The 21876-nt window shown below is 45.9% G+C and overlaps 1 protein-coding gene across 2 annotated transcripts; it reads left to right on the forward strand.

Moving 5' to 3' along the window:
* The first annotated feature begins 170 nt into the window (after nt 1-170).
* Nucleotides 171-20662, forward strand: EIF4EBP2 (eukaryotic translation initiation factor 4E binding protein 2). 2 transcript variants are annotated; one of them, XR_006586996.1, is made up of 4 exons: nt 171-554; nt 17351-17536; nt 17661-17806; nt 18455-20662. XR_006586996.1 is itself a non-coding variant. In XM_003994023.5 (3 exons), exons 1-3 carry the CDS (start codon nt 410-412, stop codon nt 18484-18486), a joined length of 363 nt encoding a protein of 120 aa, XP_003994072.2. In that variant the 5' UTR covers nt 276-409; the 3' UTR covers nt 18487-20662. The 2 variants fall into 2 exon arrangements, 1 of the variants encoding a protein (XP_003994072.2); XM_003994023.5 differs by lacking the exon at nt 17661-17806 and having other exon boundaries at nt 276-554.
* The last annotated feature ends 1214 nt before the right edge of the window (nt 20663-21876 follow it).

Below are 21876 nucleotides of genomic sequence, written 5' to 3' on the forward strand. Positions count from 1 at the left end.
CCCTCGCCCCGCCCCCTCGCCCGCCCCGCCCCTCGCCGCCTCGCCCCGCCCCTCGCTACGTCACCTCCGCCGATCCGCTTCCCCGAACTCCCTCTGGCTCCCGCCTTCGCCCGCTTCCGGTCGTCGTCGTCGCCGCTGCTGCCGCTGCTGCTGCTGCTGAGGCTGCTGGCGGAGGCCGGAGGATCGGGCGGCGGCGGCGGCGGCGGCTGAGAGGGCGGCGGCGGGAGCGGAGCGGGACGAGGGAGCGAGAGGAAGCGAGCGAGGAGCTAGCGGAGCGCGCCCAGCCCCGCCCGCCCTTCCGCTCGCCGGAGCAGCCCGAGCAGCCCCGGCCCCCAGCCGCCGCCGCCGCCGCCGCAGCCGCCTGCCCGCCCGCCCGCCGGACAAAGCCCGAGAGCCCGCGCCCAGAGCCATGTCCTCGTCCTCCGGCAGCGGCCACCAGCCCAGCCAGAGCCGCGCCATCCCCACCCGCACCGTGCCCATCAGCGACGCCGCGCAGCTACCTCATGACTATTGCACCACGCCCGGGGGGACGCTCTTCTCCACCACGCCGGGAGGTGAGCGCCGGCCGCCCAGCCGCGGCCCCGAGCCTGCAGCCGGTTTCTTAACGCCGCTCTCCTGCCGCGGGCCTTTAACTCAGGGCGTGTCCACGCTGGGCCACCTCGGCCACCGCAGCTCTACCGGAGTCCCCCAACCCCTCCCCCCCGCCCCAGCTCCGCGGAAGCCCCCGGGAGACTGCTTTCGGGAACCTTAACTTCGCATTATCTCTTGGCTGCAACTCGATTCAGCGCCGCCGACTCTGAGAACGTGGCTCTCCCGTCGCTGGGGGCGGGGGGGGGGCGGTGAAAAAAGCCCTTGTTCCCGCTTCGTGGCAGCTTTACGCGCTCGACCCAGTTTTCTCCCCCCTCTCTGCCTCCTCCTGGGCAAACTCGTCTACAGTTGGCCTTGCTCTCACCCCGCATTGCCTCTGCTTCTTGCATATTGTGCATTTGTGCACACCAGGGCTTGGTTTTGGAGCTCTCTCCCGGGCTTTTTTAGAAAGGAAGTTGGGCAGAGCAATTCGCTCCTGGGACCCTGAGATGACTTGTTTTGCTGCTTTTAGAACAGCGGGAGGAGGCTGGAATGCAGTGTTTGGACGCCTCGCCCAGCGTTATCCTGCTTTGACAGCATTGTTTACTTGCTGGACGAGGCCCCACGGAGGGGGGTGGGAGGGGAGTCCCCAGGCTAGGGGGGGAGAATGAGAGAATGCTAAAGAAATAACTCAAGTAATAGCCAAGGGGGTAGTGGAGCACTTGGCAGCCCTAACGGTAGGGTTTTGGCGGTGACGCTTTTGGGGGTAGACGAAGAGGGCATTGTCAGGAAGGGCATTCGGATCCATGGGATTGCTTGACCCTGGGCAAGGGCAGTGCAGGTAGAGTTTCCTGAGCATTGCTTTTCGAAGTATGACCAGGAACTGTTTACAAGGAAGAACACTGGGGTAGAGGTGAAGCATGTTGAATTGGTCACGGGAAAAGGGAGCTCAAAGGTTGTCTGTACCCTGACTGGGCTGTTCTCCAGAGGGAGGAGGAGACTAGAGAGCGATCTCGTGGGACCTTATTGAAGGGAATGGCGCTTCAGTTTAACTTCGGAACTTTGCCTTCTTTTGGTGGTGGCGTGGCCTCTCGAGAGGGTTGAACTTTGCTGCAGCCCCTGCCCTAGGAGATTGCTAGCTTCGTTCCCGTGGGCCGGCTCACCAGCTGTACTACAACCAACCCGGTGCAGTTAGGCCTGGGCGATCCTTGAATTGGTTGCACAATAGCAAGGCCCATAGAGTAGGAAGACCTTCTTGCCAACAACAAGGGATAAAAATCTGGGAAGAGCAGTCTACTGAGGAATCCATCCAGGCCACTGTGGGGGGGGAGGGGGGCACGGAAGACTTTAAAATGACCCAGACAGGAGGAGTTCCTCAATATGTGTGGAGTAAAGAAGTTTTAACTTTGCAGGCCAGTCAGCTGACTTGGCGAGGCCACTTGCCTCATTGGACAACCCTCTCTCCTGACCTGATGTGTTCAAGGCCAGCCCCTGGGCGTGCTGAGGTCTTGCTTTTTGATCCTGAAAGATTTTTGCAGACCAGTATCTGCTCCATACAGAGTTGTCCTGAACTTGAACTGACAGCTTTTAAGAAATGGGTATTGTTTTCCAAGGTGATAGAGATATGTGGCTTCTTGCAGGATTCTTTGTGCTATTTGTCAGTAAATGCCTGTGCCTTCAGCAGTTGAGAACATATGTCATGGTAACAACTGCACTCAGCTATTAGTTATGTGGGAGAGGAACTAAACTTTTAGCTATATATTAATCATTTTTCCCCTGAAGGAAGACTTACAGAGGGGGTACCCTTTGGGCGTATTTCAACCAACCAGGCTACCATGTTTTTAAAAATAAGGGCATAGTCCTTAAGAATTGCTTTAAAGATAGAAGCCTGTCTCATAGTCTGGATTAGTTCCTAAAATGCTTGGAAAGAGTCCGCCAGAAATACTGATTCATTTACCCTTCCTCCCAGCTTACACAGCCACTACTGCTTTCTCAAATATCGCTTAGCCTGTCTCCAGATAGTTTCGATACCCACAGTTTTTTTGTCTCATTTAAATACTTGTCATCTTGGCTTATTTATCATATTGAACTTGCATTTGTTGGTAGAGCAGGTTGTAATCTTTGGATGTTTGTTTTTTTTTTTTTTTTTTTTAATTTTTTTTTCTTTTTTTCAACGTTTATTTATTTTTGGGACAGAGAGAGACAGAGCATAAACGGGGGAGGGGCAGAGAGAGAGGGAGACACAGAATCGGAAACAGGCTCCAGGCTCCGAGCCGGCAGCCCAGAGCCGGCAGCCCAGAGCCTGACGCAGGGCTCGAACTCACGGACCGCGAGATCGTGACCTGGCTGAAGTCGGACGCTTAACCGACTGTGCCACCCAGGCGCGCCTGTTGTTTGTTTTTTGAAGAGAACGCATCTATAGGGGCAGAGGGAGAGAGAGAGAATCGTAAGCAGGCTTCTTGCCCAGCGAGGAGCCTGAGTCGGGGCTCAGTCTGATGCCGTGAGATCATGACCTGAGACGAAATCAAGAGTCGGACACTTAACTGACTCAGCCATCCAGGCACCCCTTCTTTGGATTTTTAACACAAAGACTTACATAATGTGTTTATAGGATATAGCACTGTTGGGATTGGATTTAATCACTTATTAACTCAGTGCTGTTTAGATGTACAGTACTTACTAATTAAATTTCCCCCCTTTGGAAATTTTCCCATCCTCTGAAGGTTTGTTCATCTCTCTTGTTACATTCCTCTCTCTCCCACCATGTAATTGAACCAGGGTAAGATAGTTGGTTATTTGGTCTCTTCCAGGCACCTGAATTAATGTGGTTAGGTATCTTAAATGAGTTTTGTGGGCTTCGTGCAGTGCTTTGCACAAAAGAGGACCACAGACAAAAGTAGGAAATGCAGTCCTTGCTCTGAATGATCATAAAATCTTGAAGGCGGTTGGGGAGTGATAAGATTTTTCGTTCTAGAACAAAAGACGTATAGAATCAAGTGCTAACATGTGAAAACATTGAGAAAAATGATAGTAGGTTCGTACTGGCGATCTCTATTTAGTGGGAAGGAAGGGGATTAGCATGTCCTGTCTCAAACTTCTGGAGACCTTCTGGAGTGTCATACACATGTTGGAGCATTCCAGGATAACAGTTGATGTGCTGAATGCCCTAAAAGATCAGCCTGGGCAGGGACATTCACAACACAGTGAATTTCTCCTTCTTTGAGAGTCCTTTATTCATTGGGAATCAGAGGATACAGCTTATCCTTGAAAAGGTTTCTCACAATTGCCCTCCTGTGGTTTGGGAAATGACGGGTGGGTGGAAACACAACTTGCTCTGTGACCTTTGGGTTTCTCAAATTGCTGGAAGAGTACCTTTTCTCATTGTTAAGGAGGACAATTTTTAAGTAAATTCAAGGCCAAAAAAAAAAAAAAAAGCCCTTGGATTTTATTTTGTTTTATCTGCCTGTGGAGGAGTGAGAATGATATTTGGTTCTTCCTTTGAGACACTACATCTAGCCCCAATGGAAGGGAAAGTTACCGTAGTTGTCTTCACTTTTATAACACTTCGGTTAGCTGGAAGGGAGCTAATGCTTTCGTAAGTTCTGAAATTTCTCCCTCTGGGAGTGTTGTGCTCTGGGAAATGAGCAGAAACATAGAGAACTCTTTTTAGCCTTTCTTTCTGCCTTTCTATTCCTGCATAACATCCCCATCAGCTGTGGAAAAGTGCTGTTGCCATAACAAGAGCACCAGAGGGGAACTAACTGATGGTCTAAAATCTTGTTCGCGCTGCTGGGCTTCCTCTCTGCCAGCTGGAGAGTTGCTGTGATTGGTTCATTGGGGCAGAATTACCTGAAGGCCATTGGGAGGTCTGGAAATACAGGAGAAGGTAGGAAGAAGGGGAAATAATCCACTTGGAGTGAGCTATAATAAAATAAGAGTATCAGGTGGGAGTCCTAAGTTTTCATCTGGTTTGTTTCTTGGGAGACGAATGGAGTTGTGTGTAGATTTGGGGAAGGAAGGCCAGTATCTGACTGTCTGTGACCTTGGCTTGGGTTTATTCTAGGCCAAAACCTTCTAAACCAACAACTGTACTTATTTGGCTCTCTAGCTTCATTGTTAACCAAAGAACTTCATTATTACACGTGAGAAGTACACGAAAAACATAATGAAAGGTGTTCAGTCTCTCTGCCTTGTGTTTGAAGAAGATGGCATATACTCATCTCAGAATAATGCTAATTATTAACATATTTGTCATTCTGTGGGCGATTCAGCTGTAGTCTCGTATTCATCAGCTGCCAAACCATATACTACGGAAGATGTACTTCAGTTTTTATGTTGTGCATTTCGGCTCCCGCAGGACTGAATTCTGAGCCTGTGGGGAAGGCAGCAGTCTGCATCCTGAAGGCCTATAGCAATGTCTGTCCTAAGCCAGAAGCGGTCTGACCCGGGAGGACAGCTCTTAACAAGTTAATAGGGTAGCATGCACGAAGGCGCTGTGCACAGCTCCTTCAGTTCTGCTGAGGCCTGTTGTGGGCAGTAGGAAGAGGGCAAAGTGACGAATCTGTAAACCGGCACTAGTGGGGTTACTACAAAAGACTTGTAGGACTGGAGTCCTAAAGACAATTTTATAAGAGGGGTCTTGCATGGTTTGGCCACAGCGTCGGCTTGATCACGTGTCTGTGTGTGTGTGTAGATTTGCAGATCAGACGTGGTACAGTTAATGTGCAGTAGGCTAGTCCATCTGGTTGGAGAGGAAGACAGCCTGAGCAGGAGAATAGTTTGTTGGTGAGTGGCAGACTTTTTTCTTGGCTTCCAAGTATTTGGATGAAAACACTAATGTTTAAAAGATTTTCGCTACTTCAGTAATTTATAATAAAAGGCAGTTGAGAATTGCGGCCATTCAGCTTACTGAATAGGTAAGGCCTAGACTTCCATTTTCAAATTTGTTCATCATGGAACTTTGTTTTATGAAGGTCCCTTAGAACCTGAGTTTTAACACCCGACAGCTGTCCATCCCAAGGGTGACTAGTATTTGAAGGGCCCCTTCACCTGTTCTCAGGCTGTAGCTTGAAGCCAAAAGCTCAGATATCTGAGTGTTTACATCTAAGTAAATAATCTTTGGCATCTTTAGGATGAACAGAAGCTCTTCATTTCATCGAGTAGTTTAAGAAAGTAAAAACCTTAGCGAGCAAGGACAGATTGACTGGAAGATACAATTCAGTTCTTGTAGGTTACATGGGATTCTCTATAGACAAGCTCATGTCATCTGTAAATACTGATAGTTTCACCTCCTCCTTGTCTATCTGGGTGCCTTTTATTTTTTTCTTGCCTAATTGCTCTGGCTAGAACTTTCAGTACAATGTTGAACAGAAGTGGCAAGATAGTGCGGACACCCTTGACTCGTTCTCAGTGTTAGAGAGAAAACATCTAGTCTTTGACCATTAGATAAGAGGTTAGCCGGGGAGTTTCATAGATACCCTTCATCAGATTGAGGAAGTTCCCTTTTATGCCTAGTCTGTTGACTATTCCTGTCATGAAAGGGGGTTGAATTTTGTCAAATGCATATTTTTTTTCACTTTTTGAGTTGATTGTGTGATTTTGTTTTTTATTCTGTTGACATGATGTATTATGTCAATTATTGGATGTTAAACCAGCCTCGTATTCCTGGGATAAATCCCACTTGGTCATGGTATATAGCCCTTTCTGTATGTAGCTAAATCTGTTGTGCTAATATGTGATTGAGGATTTTTGCATATTTGATGTACTTTATTTTGACCCAGATTTTCTGATGGTCAAGGCTAGACAGACTTAAAATCATTTGGCACTTATTTAGGATTAGCTTGTGGTTCGTATACCGTTTTGGACCTGTTACCAGCTAAAAAGATCATCTTTCCAACTCATGTTGCGGCCGAGACTCAAGAACACCAGAGTTGCTTAGCACGCTAGCTTATTTATATTGGTCTCCTGAGCCCTGTGTCACTGTGTGTCCTTTCACAAATACTTTTAACTTCTCTGGATATTAGTTTCTTCATGTCGAAAATGACAAGCTTTTGCCAGATGATCTCTAAGGCCTCTTCTAACACGAGGCCTTCAGGATAGGAGCATGGTCATTATCAACTTTCAGCCTTGGGCGTGTGTTCTGTGATGACCGTGTCCTAAGTGATTGGGCCGGGAGCCATCCTTTGACAAAATCTTGAAAATCTTTGCTCCCACTTATTGAGACTTGGAGTTAAAGGATAGTAGGATTGGCTTTTCACACATCTTTGATGTGTCCCATTAGCCATAATACTTTGGTCATACTAAGTTATAAGATCCTGAGGCTCCAGTTGTGCCTTCTGTTGATGTAAAAAATTGTCCCTCTCTTGATTTTATTATCCCTTTAGGGACTTGTTTGCACACACTGAATGTGGTTTGGCCATCATCAGCATACCTGGAGGATGCTGGCTTGAGCAGCTTTTAGTTTCCTCTGGGTTATCTGGCATAGAGCGTTTTAGGAGTCTGTCTTTTCATCCAGAGCCTCCCTGAAGAACAGAGGTTTAAACAGACATTTTTTTTTATAGAGTGGCAGTGTGCCAAGCCCCAGGATATGCACCATGGCTACCAGTCATGGCTTCCCCCAGTGTCTCGTCTGGTATGCATCTGACCCAGTTCTGGCCAAATGAGATGTAGGGGCAGATCTGCTAAGGGTTTGCTGAGAAAGATTTTCTCTTGGATGTAGAAAAAAATCCCCCGAGGGACACCCTGTTTGAGCCCTTGTCCCTTCCTCCTTGAGACACTGTTGTATGGAGGTGTAGGTCCATCTCAGCCTTTGGAAGACTTTGTCACCAGCTTGTTCAAGCTATGCGATTTGGGCAAGTTACTTGATGTTTCTTGTTCTGAGTTGTCATTTTGCATGAGTGGATGCTTAATTCTAATACAGCAAGCAGCCTTAGTTGAACAGAATTTTATGATGGGGACTCTGTGAAAGTACAGTAACTACTACTCTGTCAGTTAACCGCATTACAATGGGCCTTCTCTAGGTGGTTTAATTTGAAGTTAATACAATTTCTTGGATGTTTATAGCATAATGCCTGGATTAATTACTTAAACTAAGTCACTTGGTCTTGAGAGAGACCCTTAGGCTTGAATGACCTTGTTTATGTACCTAACCATCTTGGCAAGTGTAATTTTGGGTCTCTTTCTTTGGCTTTCTTGTTCCTTGCCACTTGAAAATCACTAGTTTTTAGATCAAAGGGTAGAAGTCCCCCCTCCCCCCCCCCCCCCCCGCCTTTCTGTTCTCTGCCAAAGGAACTCTGCCGTTTTATGTTTTCCTAGTAATGTCAGCATCTAGAAAGTAATGGGTCAAGGTATCAGATTTATCCTAGTAACTGGTCATCAAGGGATGAAGAAAATTTATAAATATCTAATGTTAACCTAGATCGAAAAGTTCCTGTTTGTTCTGAAGTACAAACATGAAGAACGAAGTATTATATGCATAGTTAAAAAATAAAATAGAAAAATAAAAATTAAAACAGAAGCACCTAAAATCCAAAGTGAAATGCCAGTAGACAACTACTTTGAACAGTTTCTGTGTATAGTGCTTCTGTTGGTTATCACTGTTGCCATACATATGTGTGCCACAGTTTCTTGGTTAACCTTCGATAATACATCTGACTCCCTGTTACCAAAGACGAACATTTTCATTACTTTCTACCTCTCATTTCCCCTCCTCTCCATCTACCAACTTTTGTAAATTGTATTATTGGTTCTGGTTCCTCTGGTAGCTGCCTTTATTTAAAGTGCAAAACAATGGAGTCCAAACCTCCGTGTCTCAATCTGTCAATTTAGCTCTCCACTATATGAAATTATACCATCCGTCCTGCCTCTACTTCCCCTGATAGGTCAACTTTTCCATAATTTTTGCAATATCAGGGCCTGTAACATTTGTATACTCCCCTGTGTTTATTTTGCTTCGCTTTTATTATAGTTTGATTATAATCATTGAAAGCTGTGTATACCATATATGATATTTTGGTTCTTAAGTTTTCCATATAAAACCAAGGGGTGTGATTATTTTCATAGAAAAGGAAATGGAGAAAACTCACCAGAAGGAAAAACGTCCATGGTCAAGGTGAAATACTTTTTTTTTTTTTTTTAACACTCCCATCAGTTGATCAGAATCATGCCCCGTTTTAAAATGGTATATTCAAGGGGCATCTGGGTGGCTCCATCGGTTAGGCATCTAACTGGATCTTGGCTCGGGTCGTGATCTTGCAGTTACGAGTTTGAGCCCTGCATCGGGCTCTGTGTTGCAGTGTGGAGCCTGCTTGGAATTCTCTCTCTGCTCCTCCTTGCTCGTGCTCCCTGTCTTTCTCTCTCTTAAAAATAAACATTAAAAAAATGTTATATTCAAGGTCTGAATTTCTTGTGTGGTCTTTCGTTTTCCTTCTTCAGGAATTCAGGATTAACTCATTTCTAGTCACTTGTGGCCGGACTGGTTGACATTAAATTGGCCTGACATAAATGTGGCAGGTAGTTTGGGTGACATGTGAATTACCAGGAATTTCTTGCTTCAGAAAACTGTGTGCCTCTGCATGGGACACGTATGAGAGACCTTGAGTATTTTAGGTTTTTTAGTTTCTTGGAAAAAGTACAATCTCGTGGTAAACACAATACGTGACAAAGGAAACAAAGGGTTTTTTTTTTTTTCTTGCCATTTTATTCATAATTGAGTCTTAATGTTTTTGTTTGAATAGTTTTGGTTTTTTGAATGATCAGGTGCTTTTAAATCACACCATAGATCCTTAGCTACCCACTGACAGCCTGATTCCTCATTTTTGCTCTATATCTGCTACAATTAAACTAGCAGCGATCTAAAATTCAAGCACTTAAAATTCTATGCTTCTGTACTTCTATTTTCCCTGGCCATATTTGAGAATATTAATGGCATCACTTAAGACTCCAGTTCTTCAGGGTGTCGTCTCTTCTGAATTAATTTGCTTTGTTTGCATTCAAAATCAAATGTATTTTAGGAATCCACTAAACTACATCCACTTAGAACTCATTGACAAGGTTACAGGCTATATAAGATTGGTATACAAAAACCAGTGTATTTCTGTACCCTTTTGATGGACAATACAAAAATGAAAACAATTCCGTTTCTAACAACATAAAAATAAAATGTGTAGGATTTTAATTTAATGAAAAGACCACAAAACTTACACTGTGGAAACTACAAAACATTCTTGAAAGAAATTAAAGAAGCCCTAAATAGATGGAAGGCCATTTTACCTTCATGGATCAGAAGATGACATTGTTAAGATGACTGTGCTTCCCAAATTGATCTACACGTTCAGCACAATCCCAGCTAGCTTCTTCGCATAAGTTGACAAGCTGACCCAAAATTTAATATTTAAGAGACCTAAAATAGCCCAATTTCAAAAAAAGAAAAAGTTGGAAGACTCACATTTTGAAATTACTACAGATCAAGACAGTGTGACACTGCCATAGGGATAAACATAGATCAGTGGAATAGAATTGGGAGTCCAGAAATGAACTGTCACAATTAATGACCAATTGGTCTTTGACAAGGATGCCAAAACAATTAAATGGGGGAAAAAATCATCTTTTCAACAAATGTTCCTGGGTACAACTGGATATCCACACACAAAAACTTGATCCCACAGCTGAAAGACCTAAATGTATTAAGAGCTAAAACTATAAAACGTTTAGAAAAAAACATAGGCACAAATCATTATGACCTTGATTAGCAAATAGTTTTCTTCGGCATGGCACCAAAAACACAACAGAAGAAAAGGGTATTAATCAGACTTGCATCAAAGTTAAAAACTTTCGTGCTTCAAAGAATATCAAGGAAGTGAAAAGGCAATGCACGGAATAGGAGAAAATATTTGCAAATCATAGATCAATATGGGACTTGTATTCATGGATACAAAAACTCTTAATAGTAAACAGACAATCCACTAAAAAATGGGCAAAGGGTCTGAGTAGACATTGTACATCAGAAGGCCTATAGGCATATGAAAAGGTGCTCAACACCATTATCCAACAGGGAAATGTAAATAAAATCAAACCACAATGAAATTTAAGAAAGAAAACAAATGAGCAAAGGCAGGGATGGGGGTGGGGTGGGGAGGCAAATCGAGAAACAGACTCTTAACTGTGGAGAACTGATGGCTGCCACAGAGAAGGTGGGTGGGGGGATGGGTGAAATAGGTGATGGAGATTGAGGACACTTGGGATAAGCACAGGATGATGTATGGAAGTATTGACTCACTGTATTGTACACCTGAAGCTAATTTTACACTGCATCTTAATTGGAATTTAAATAAAAACCTAAAAAAAAAACCACAATGAGATACCACTTCATACCCAAAAGATAGCTGTAATAAAAAAGATAGCAAGTGTTGCCTGCAGTGTGTACACATTGGAACCCTCACTGCTGGTGGGAATATGAAAATGGTAGAGCCACTTTGAACAGTCTGATGGTTCCTAAAAGGTTAAACAGTTAACCACATGATCCAGCAATTCTACTCTTAGGTATACACCCGAGACCAATTAAAACATGTCCACACAAAGACATGTAGGTGTATGGTTATGGCAGCATTATTCAAAGTCGAAGCAACCCAGTTGTCCAGCAACTGATTCCTGGACAAAACGTGATATATACATGTAATGGAGTATTGTTTGGCAATAGAAAGAAGTGAAGTGTTGATAAATGCTAAACAAGGACGGACCTTGAAAACATACGCAACTAAAAGAAGCAGTCACGGGCGCCTGGGTGGCACAGTCGGTTGAGCGTCCGACTTCAGCCAGGTCACGATCTCACGGTCCGTGGGTTCGAGCCCCGCGTCGGGCTCTGGGCTGATGGCTCAGAGCCTGGAGCCTGTTTCCAATTCTGTGTCTCCCTCTCTCTCTGCTCCTCCCCCGTTCATGCTCTGTCTCCTCTGTCCCAAAAATAAATAAATGTTGAAAAAAAAAATTAAAAAAAAAAAAGAAGCAGTCACAAAAGATCACATACTGTACAATTCCATTTATACGAAATGTCCAGAATAGGCATATCTGTAGAGACAGAAAACAGTGGTTGCCTAGGGCTGTAGAGGTCAGAGGACAATGGGGAAGGATTACTACATGTGTCTACGGGTTATCTTGCTGGGATGATTGCAGTGTTCTAAAATTGTGGTGATGGTTGCACAATTCTGTGAATACACTAAAAACTTATATACTTGTAATGCATTATATGTGAATTATAGGTCAGTAAAGCTGCAAAAAAAAATGTATTTTATCATCTCTGCAAGGTCTTAGAAGTTCTTCAAAGTTTATCTTAGAATCTCTACTACTTATTTCCTAGTTGGTCCAATTACAGTTCTTTAAAGCAGGGGTTATTGCCAGTATATAATTTAGAAATATAAAGCTTGCTTTTATCCTGTGCTTTTTTTTTTTTTTTTTTTTTTTTTTTTTTTTTTTTTTTTTTTTTTTTTTTTTTTTTTTTTTTTTTACCATCTCCTCCCCAGAGTTTCCAAGCTTGGCGTACTACAGAAATAAGAATAATCTTGTTCTAGCTTGCAAGTTGAATGTTAGTCGAAGAACATCTCACAGTGGAATCTCACTCTTTGGAAACCTAGCTATGAACAAAAGTGGAGGTGACACAGCAAATGTGTAAAGTCCATCCACTAAAGCCCCGTCCCTTTCATTGGAAAGCCATCGGGTCCCCCTCAGCCTGTTTGCTTTTATTTTACATAGCCTTCTAATAAGCATATCGCTGATTTCGAAGGCCCTACAAGGTTAGAAGCATCGAGTTAGGATGGGTATAGAGGGTGTGCCCCCTTTTTCAAGTTCATATGTTGAAGTCCTAACCTCCAGGTGATGATATTTGCAGATGGGGCCAAGGGAAGTAATTAGGTTTAGATAAGGTCGCGAGGCCCTCATGATGGGATCAGTGCCCGTGTGAGAAGAGGCCCCAGGGAGCTTGCTCCCCCACCCTGCCCCATCTGAGGGCACAATGAAAATGTGGTTGTCCACACACCCAGGGGAGAGCTCTCAGCAGAAACAGACCTTGGCTGGCATGTTGATCTTGGACTTCTCAAGAAGTGCGAAAATGACTTTCTGTTTAAGCCGCCCAGTCTGTGGTATTTTGTTGTGCAGCCTGAGCTGACTGAGATTTGGAGGGAAAAAGGCAGTTCAGAGGCCTAACAGTGAGGGGGGGACTACAGATGAGGGAAGGGGCGCTGGTGTGGCTGTGCAGTGGAAGGCAGATAAGGCGCATGAGCCCAGAGACTTCGTGGGCCACAGCGCAGTTTATGAAGTGATCTTCACGCCCGCGACCCCACTTCATCAAGAAAGGCTTGGATTGATTTCTGTTTAAGGTGGTAAAAAGTTTTAAATCTGTACACAGAAAATTGCCATCTAAAATAATTCACATTATTCACTTGTTGAAAGTTGAACTAAGTGTTCTGCCATCCAGAATGACTCCTCGTCATTTCCAGATGCCTTTTTAAGGTGTTACTGTAGTTCTTATTTTTTTCAAAGCAAAGAGGGTTGAAGGTAAATTTTTGCTGTCCTTGTCCTGAATTTATATTTGAGATGGGATGTAAGACGTGTCTTCGTTAAACCAGGAACCAGGGATTTCCAACTTTTCCGGGTATTCTTCCAAGGTTGGAGCGAGGAGTATGCAAAGCTGCTCTGCTGGGTTTGGGTTTGTGGTGGGAGTCCTGCCGCGCTTGGGCTGCGGGCCTTTGTGTCTCAGTCATCCTGTGAGTAAAAATAGGAGGTTGATTCTAGCCCCCTCTAGGACTCGGAGACTCCCTTTTTGAAAGTTTGCAGCCTTTGCTGATCTCGTGGAGCCTTAAAAATGAAAGAACCAGGGGTGCCTGGGTGGTTCGGTCAGTTAAGCCTCTTGAGTCTTGATTTTTGGCTCAGGTCATGATCTCATGGTTTGTAAGTTCGAGCCCCCGAGTCAGGCTCTGCACGGACAGTGTGGAGCCTGCTTGGGATTCTCTCTCTCCCTCTGTCTCTGCCTCTCTGCTGCTCGCTTGCTGTCAAAAATAAGTGAGTAAACTAAAAACAAACAAAACAAAACAAAACAAAAAAAGCACTTAGGGTAATTAGAGCTGTTGACCTGGGTTGTGCCTTGCTGTCCTTCAGAGGTTATCCTCTCCAGCACCTCCTTTATTACCAGTAGTCTGCAAGTCCCTGTTTACTATTCTGAAATAGACTTCTTAGACTATGGGACCTTCAAAACGGTTTATTTCTGTTACGTACACAAAACCGGATTAACTAATTTATCAGATAACGTCAGTACTCAGGCCTTGGCAAACTAGAAGACCAAAAAAAAAAAAACCCAGAAGCCACCTCTGCCCATCTCTGTCACACTCCTGAGGGGGCAGTAACCCCCCCGGCATCCCAGTCTTCCCTCTGGAAAAGCCGTGCTTAGGGCAAGCGGGGTGAGGTCTGCTGTGTAAACCCACACCATCTACTGTCGTCCTGTTGTCTATAGGGAAGCGGCAGTTACCTTCCCCCTGCTTTCGCTTCGGACGGTGTGGCCCCCACTCTGGGCGGCCCAGAGACTGGGGCCGAGCGGCAAGAGGGCTGCCCTGGGAGTCTGGAGACCATGGGCTCAGTTCCAGTTTTGCCTCTGGTTTGCTGTGAGCTCCATTAAGTCACACTCTGGGTCTCGGCTTCACCTGTTGGGGTGACCTTGATAGGCCCTTTCTTTCATCATTCTCCTCCTAATTCCTCATACTTCTTTAATATTTCACCTATTCTTGGATCACTGTTACTAGGCTCTTGGTAGAAGGTTGAAGATGGGTTCTTTTTTTTTTTTTTTTTTTTTTAAGGATTATTTATTTATTTATTTTTATTTTTGAGAGAGAGTGAGAGCACCAGTGAGGGCGGAGCAGAGAGAGAGGGAGACACGGAATCCAAAGCAGGCTCCAGGCTCTGAGCTGGCAGCACAGAGCCCAACGTGGGGGCTCGAACCCACAAACTGTGAGATCTTGACCTGAAGTCAGATGCTAACCGACGGAGCCACCCAGGTGTCCCTAGGATTTTATTTTAAAGTAATCTCTACACCTAATATAGGGCTTGAACTCGCAACCCCAAGACCAAGAGTTTCATCCTCCACTGACTGAGCCAGCCAGGTACCCCTGAAGCCGTGTTCTTCACTTTAGTGAACAGAAGAATGGCCTGGGGAACTTAAAAATACAGATTTCCAGGGGCACCTGGGTGGCTCAGTCTGTTAAGCGTCCGACTTTGGCTCTGGTCATGATCCTGCAATTTGTGAGTTTGAGCCCGGCATCAGACTCTGTGCTGACAGCTCAGAGCCAGGAGCCTGCTTGGAATTCTGGGTCTCCTTCTCTCTCTGCCCCTCTCCCGCTCACGCTGTCTCTCTCTCAAAAATAAATAAACATTTAAAAAATTTTTAAAAATACAGATTTCCAGATTCTAATTCCTAAGAATTCCGATTCAGATAGAATCTTTTTTAACAAGCTTGCCAGAAGATTCCGATGCAGTTACTTGCAAAAAAGACTGTCCTAATAGGTTCCAAATACGGCACGGCATTTTTCTGAGTACTTTATCAGGTAGAGGCTGGGAGCTAGATACTTTATTTTCACCTCTTACAAGCTGTAGATATGATTATCTGTGCAGTATAGTTTTAACGGAACTAGGTAGTAAAAACAAAATTGATATCCTTTGGAGTTGGTTTGAAAGCCTTAAAGGTTTTAAGATGCCTCCATGTGCTGATGGGTGCCCATCAGAGAACATTTCCATCCTGAGACACCTAGTCATTCTTTCCTGTGACAGGTGTTGTAGTATTATGGAGAGGAGAATATGTTCATTAGCACTTGATTCTGGTTGTAAAAGGAAGGATAGGGGGGCAAATTGCAGGGTAGAGTGTCTCCTGGCCACTTTCTCGCTTCGAAGCCATTAGTGTGACTCTTATTTTCCATCTAGCTGAAAAGAAATGACTTCCTGGCATTTGCATGAAAGTGTTGTCGTGGTACTACCACAGATTTGAATCCCAGGAAAACCACTGAGTTTGCAATTCCTTTTCCAGCCCTTTAGCGTCACGTTGGTATCATTTCTTTAGATTAAATGTTCATCTCCTTCCTTCTTTAGAAACACTGTCCAGAGTTGCCGTTCCTCTTGCAATAAATGCCTTGCTTTTTTCTACCTGCTTCCTCACATTTCAGGTAGATGTGTTAGCTGTTTTATTTGTCCTTCTGTTTCCTGGGGCATAGCTGTCACGTGTTGTTTGAGGAAATCTGCCTGAATCAGACTCTCATTATTATGACGGGAGTATTTTCACTTGAGAATTTAAAAGCATTGAGCAGCAGGTGGTGTTTACATTCTACCTCTTTAAATGGATGACTTGGTACACAATCTCATTTTCATATAATATTGCTTTTAACGTCGATGCCCGAACCGTTTCCTTCTCTGGATTTAAGCCTGGTGTGAGCAAGATGCCTTCACTTCCCTTTGTTCCGTAGGCAGGGGTGGTGGGTGCGCGTGGCTGCCATCCCCCCCCTTCTCCCCTCCCGCCTTCAGCAGACATCGCTAAATGGTGGCCAAGTTCTTTATCACTGAGCCAGCTGTACTCAGAGTCAGCAGCAGAGCCCCAGGCATCCACTACCTTAAGCCAACATCAGGCTCCTCTAAGTTGTTGTTTACTTTTATTTTATTTTATTTTATTATTATTTCTTAATATTTATTTATTTTTGAGAGAGAGAGTGAGAGAGACCACCAGCGGGGAAGGGGCAGGGAGAGGGAGACATAGAATCGGCAGCAGGCTCCAGGCTCTGAGCTGTCAGCACAGAGCCCGACGTGGGGCTCCGACTCACGAACCGCGAGATCATGACCTGAACTGAAGTCGGACACTCAACCAGCTGAGCCACCCAGGTGCCCCTGTTGCTTAGCTTTAGATCTTATTTCTGGCCATTAGTACCTTGGGAAGACCATGACAGAAGAGACAGCAGCATCAGGTTTTCTTAACTGTTCGTCAGGTCAAATGCATTCCTCGGAACTATTGTGAAACACTCTGGTGGCACTTCTTGGTATGCAGATTGTTTTGTAAAGTAGAGACGGGCTGCCCCTTCTAGCTCAGTCTGGGAAGAATGTTGGCCTCAGTGCCTTTAGAAAGCCTTTAACTTACAAGCAGCTATCTATCTGTTGATTTTTTTTTTCACATACTTATTTATTACTTCATTTGAAACTTTCTAGGGGGTGCCTGTGTGGCTCAGTTGGTTAAGTGTCTGACTCTTGATTTCGGCTCAGGTCACGATCTCACAGTTCGTGTGTTCGAGCCCTGCGTCGGCCTCTGCGCTGACAGCAGGGAGCCTGCTTGGGATTCTGTCTCCTTCTCGCTCTGCCCCTCCCCAGCTGTCTCTCTGTATCTTTCTCAAAATAAATGAAAGTAAGCTTAAAAAAAACTCTACGTGGCAGGACCTAGGTCAGAGAGAAATAAGACCTAGCCCTGGCATAAGGAAGTCCCAGTCTTTACAGAGGCAAATCGATAAACTGGACATTTATGATAGGTGATATGTATTGAGTAAGGTTGGGGGCAGAATTTTTTTTTTCAAGGTTTTTTTTTGTAAAGGTAGCGATGTTGGGGCTGAGCCTTAAAAGATGAGTGGCAAAGGGGCAGGGAGGGGAGAACTTAGCCTGGTTGCTTGAACTGTGAACCCTCAAGGCCTAGGTTTGGATGGAATTTAAAATAAATTCCTGGGGAATATTATCTGTTGAGAACCCCTTAATTCGTTTCAGACTCTTCAACCTTGTTTTCCAGGAACGCGAATCATTTACGATCGAAAGTTTCTGTTGGATCGTCGCAATTCTCCCATGGCTCAGACCCCGCCCTGCCATCTGCCCAATATCCCAGGGGTCACCAGCCCTGGCACCTTAATCGAAGACTCCAAAGTAGAAGTAAACAATTTGAACAACTTGAACAATCATGACAGGAAGCAGGCAGTTGGTAAGAGAGGGCTGGTTTTGGGGGACCAAGAGGGTACGCTTGGGAACTCAGATGTCATTCGGCTGTGGGTTGAACAGTTGTCGAGGCCTCAGTTATAATTGACATTCATTCATGTGTCTCTCAGGTTCTCCCCTCCCATCAGCAAGGTTCATTGAAATGTTCTGGAAATCCTGTGTTCTAAATCATAAGCAAATCTAACCCGAGGGCGGCGGGAAATCCAAAACCAGGGAATAGTAAATCCTTAAGATGCATCATGAAACCAGGTCTCAGGTACTGCCTAGCCTGGGCTCTATTGGACTGGGAGTAACACACAGAAAACAGAATCGAATAGGTTCCTTTTCCATTGCCTCCCAGAAATAGACCCGTTGCTTACAAGAAGAATGTCCTTTTTGTGGTGCCAGGGGAAACAAGATGGTTTGTTTCCCCCATTTTCCAGGACTGCCACCTGCAGACGGAGGGGTCGCTAGGCAGATTTTCACTTGCATTTTTTTCCCCCAGATGCTCCTCCTTGTGGGTGGTTCGACTGCCAGTCTTTTTTTGTTGTTTTTTCAGTTTTAAGTATTTTGAGAGAGACCACGAAAGAGAGCAGGCGCGTGGTGGAGGGGCAGAGAAAGAGGGAGAGAGAGAATCCAAGCGAGCTCCGTGCCGTCAGCGATCAGCCTGACTCGGGGCTCGATCCCACGAACCGTGAGATCATGACCTAAGGGGAAACCAGGAGTCGGGTGCTTAACCGCCACCCAGGGGCCCCGACTGCCACTTTTCCCCCTCCCAGATTAAAACGCCCAGCCAAAGCAAACAAATCATTGTTTTAAGGCAGCAGAGGATGGGAGCGTTTGGGTTATTTTTTGACCCACGTGCAGAGAAAAGAGCTGCCTGGCTTTTCCTTTTTGTGCTAAACTTTGTCTTGATTCTAACTAGGGGATGACGCTCAGTTTGAGATGGACATCTGAGTGCCCTGCAGGATCGGAAGAAAAGCGGCAGCACCGAGGCTGTGTCACCGGATGGGGCCCAGAGGACCAACAACCAGCAGACAGGAGGGGCGGTGTCGGCAAGCGTCACAGCCCCCGCGTCCCCTTCTTCCTTCCTCTGGGTGCCAAATGATGCAAAGATGAGCTTCATCTGACTATTTCCTCTCCGTTTCCTGTCCCCCTTCCCAGGTAGTCAAGTTCGCTCCAAGGTCCTTGGCATATTTCCCTAGACCTAAGCAGCCCACAGAGGAAAGCAGTTCAACTCTGGCTTCCGTGGTCATTTTGCTGTTGAGAAAACCTCTCCTCCCTCCCCCAGCCCCCCCTTTCTTCTTTTAATCCCAAATCAAGTATCAGCCTACCAACAATTGCCTGCCTGGGAAGTCTGGGGAAGTGATAGGTTTGCTGGGCTCAGCATTATGCATGTTCTAACCCTCTATCTGCCCTCCGTGTCTCCCATCTGTGGTTCAGAGCTGCAAGAATCTGGGTTTTCGGTCTTCACAGCCACCAGAGGGAAATGATAAGCGAGAAGGGCGCGCTCTCCCTTTTACCTTGAGGTGTTTGTCCTTAGGGGCAGAGCACAGCCTGTGCGTTCTGGTAGCATCCCTGTGTGGTGCCGTTTGGAGGCCCGCTTCCCCACCTTCCTCTGGCAGGAGTGTCTTGTGTCTTTGAGAGCCGAGTTCAGCTTCCCAGGCCTTCGCTTAGCACATTGGTGCAGAAAGGTTTGAGCTCTACCTGAGAAGGGCGTCCGCGGTGAGCAGCGGGGCTCTCCTCCTGTCCTGCCTCCCTGCTGGCATTCCCCTTGCCCACGGTCCTCTTGTCTCTGAGCCGCCCGAGCGGTTCTGGCGCTCCTGGAACAGGCCTGTCCAAGTGACACAGGCGCTCTGGGGAAGGCCTGGTCATCGTGTTCCGCTGGGTGACACCGAAGAATGACCTTGGGAGCGTGGCGAACCCCGGGGGTGCTTGGTCTCAGTAGTCCTTGCTTTTCAGTCCACTGAGCGTTGTGATGTTTGCTGTCTCTGATCGCAGTTTCTTATGTTTTGAGTTTAAAAGGTGACTTTCAGAATGCTCTTAGAAAAGAACGAAACTGTTTCTCTCTGTGGACCTGCTTAGGCTGCTGGGATAGATGAGCATGGGCTTAAAAGTGTGGCCCCACCCCCACCCCCTCCCGGGTTCTCTTGCCTTCCCCATCGGACTCGGAACTGTCCCTCTCTTTCCCCGCTTCCTGCCCTCCCTCCCACCTTGTTCTCTGCCAGGCCATTTTTCAGATATACATCAAAGATACCTCAAGTGTTGGTATCTGATAAGATCTCACTCCTCTTATCTGAGGAGGGGTCTTTTATTTTTAAGATGACTACAGACCTATTTTTAGATATGTTTTCAATACAGTTTTGAACAGCAACTTTTTAATTACACATCTTCCAGTGTTAGGAAGGTGAGAGACGTCCACAGGCGAGTCTGCTGTTCCGTGTCACCCTCCTCTGTCTACCCCAGTTCCCGACGAGCTCTTTGCTTCTCCCTCTAGTTTTGGGTGTGCATGTTTGCAGTTTGTAGTGGGTGGTTTGTAAAACTGGACCATTCTCCTTGCCGTGGGTTGTTTATGAAAGCCTCATTCTTTTCCCTCACCCTTTGCTTTTTCATTCCCTGTCCTCCCTGTCCCGCTCTCCTCACTATTGACTGGCATGGTGATCCCGGGAGAGTGACCCCCTCGTAGAAAGACTTAACGCCTCCGTCCCCTCAAAGAACCACCAGGAAAGTAGCCACTGGTGTCCTGGGAACTTCTGGTTACGTGTGGTATCCTGAGCCCTCTGAAGAGATCACATCCCAGAGTGAGAATAACAGGCCAATTGCCTAAGAAAGAAAGCTGTTTGTTTTTCTTTCGAGCTAGGAAAAGACCCTGTTAACAAACACATTTTAGACAGAAGAGAGGAAGGATGTCTGAGGAACTTTGTTCTGGTTTTTTACTACAAAATGTGAATAGTTCAAAGAGTGAACCTTTTGTGATGGTTGATGTCTCTCAGGAATAAGCTGGATCTCCAAAATTGGGGGGGATGCTTTTCAGCCTCAAAAATCGATGATCAGAAAAGTATTTTTTGTTTGTCTGTTTGTTTGTTTAATGTATCCCTGTTCTGGTTTTAATTAAACTCCAAATTTCACTTTACCTACTCTTGGAAAAACTTCAGTTGCACTGCAATTTGCACGGGAAGTTTGCTCAGGACCCCTTTGTCCCCTAGGAGCATGGTTCCTTGGGAATGAGGCTTCTCGTTCTTCATAGCGGACTTTGGCATCCGTGGAACCTGGCTCCAGCTCCCGCTAGGCTGGTTGGACCACGAGCAGAAGAGCGCCCCCTTCTTGATCTTTATTGCTGCACGTGAAAACCCAGCCTCCTTGCTGAGCAGCGGGGAGTGCCTTGAAAACATGCCAGCTTGGGTAATATCAAGGTGCCATTTTCCCCTTTTTGGCCATTCTGGGGAATCTCTGCACATAGCTCCCTAATCGAAGGCCATTTTTCTAGCAGCTGTATAATAGAGCAGCGGCCCAGTCCTTTAGTCCCTCTCTGCAAGGAGTTCCTTACTGCTTGGTGCAATTCTCTCCTGGAGGCCACTACTAGGAGAGATACCTTAACCTCCGTGAGTCTGCATTTTAAAGATCATTTCACAAGGCAACAGAGTAACTTGTAACAGATGGCACCTTTGTGCCGTGCCTCATAGAATGATTTTCAGGGCAAGCCAGATCCAGAAGAATGAATAATCTGTCCCTTGGGGAGGGAGTCCCCTGAGGGTACCATTTGAATGAGATGGTTCTTAAAATCTTGGTGATCATTTGTTGCCCTTATGAGGAAACCATGTTTCTGTGCTTTGGGGCCAGTCCATCTTAATGAGAAATGACCTTGTTCCTCCAGATTCCAGCAGGAGACGCCCATTGTCTCGGTCTGGCTTCCTTCTGGTACGGTTTGCCGAGATCCCCACTCGCTCACATTCTCAAGAGCACATTGTAGAGCAGCGGCCTTCGTGTTTGTCCTTCCACCTGTCTTCATTCTCTGTTGCCGTGTAACAGATTATTCCCAAACTGTGAGTCTTGAGAGAGCAAACATTACCTGTCAGCTTCTGGAGTTCGGAATTGGGAAGCGGCTGGGCGGGACGGTTCCGGCACAGGGTCTCAGGAAGTTGCAGGCAAGATGTTGGTAGGGTCTGCAGTCATCTGGGGCCGGAGAGGCCACTGCTACGCTCTCTTTGTGGCTGTTGGTAGGAAGCCTGGGTTCCCTCCGCAGGGGTGTCTCAGTAGGGCAGCGTGAGTGTCCTCGCACCACAGGGGCTGGCTTCCCCTGAGCAGGGGGTCCCAGGGAGAGGGTAAGTCTCCCAGGGAGGGAGTCTG

The sequence above is a fragment of the Felis catus genome, chromosome D2 (assembly GCF_018350175.1).
Source record: "Felis catus isolate Fca126 chromosome D2, F.catus_Fca126_mat1.0, whole genome shotgun sequence".
Taxonomy (NCBI): domain Eukaryota; kingdom Metazoa; phylum Chordata; class Mammalia; order Carnivora; family Felidae; genus Felis; species Felis catus.

Bases quoted from the DNA above. Each gene is read 5' to 3' on its own strand.
- EIF4EBP2 (XM_003994023.5), top strand. From the start codon at position 410: ATGTCCTCGTCCTCCGGCAGCGGCCACCAGCCCAGCCAGAGCCGCGCC. The intron at 555-17,350 runs GTGAGCGCCGGC...CTTGTTTTCCAG, and splicing joins CTTCTCCACCACGCCGGGAG to GAACGCGAATCATTTACGAT. The intron at 17,537-18,454 runs GTAAGAGAGGGC...GATTCTAACTAG, and splicing joins TGACAGGAAGCAGGCAGTTG to GGGATGACGCTCAGTTTGAG.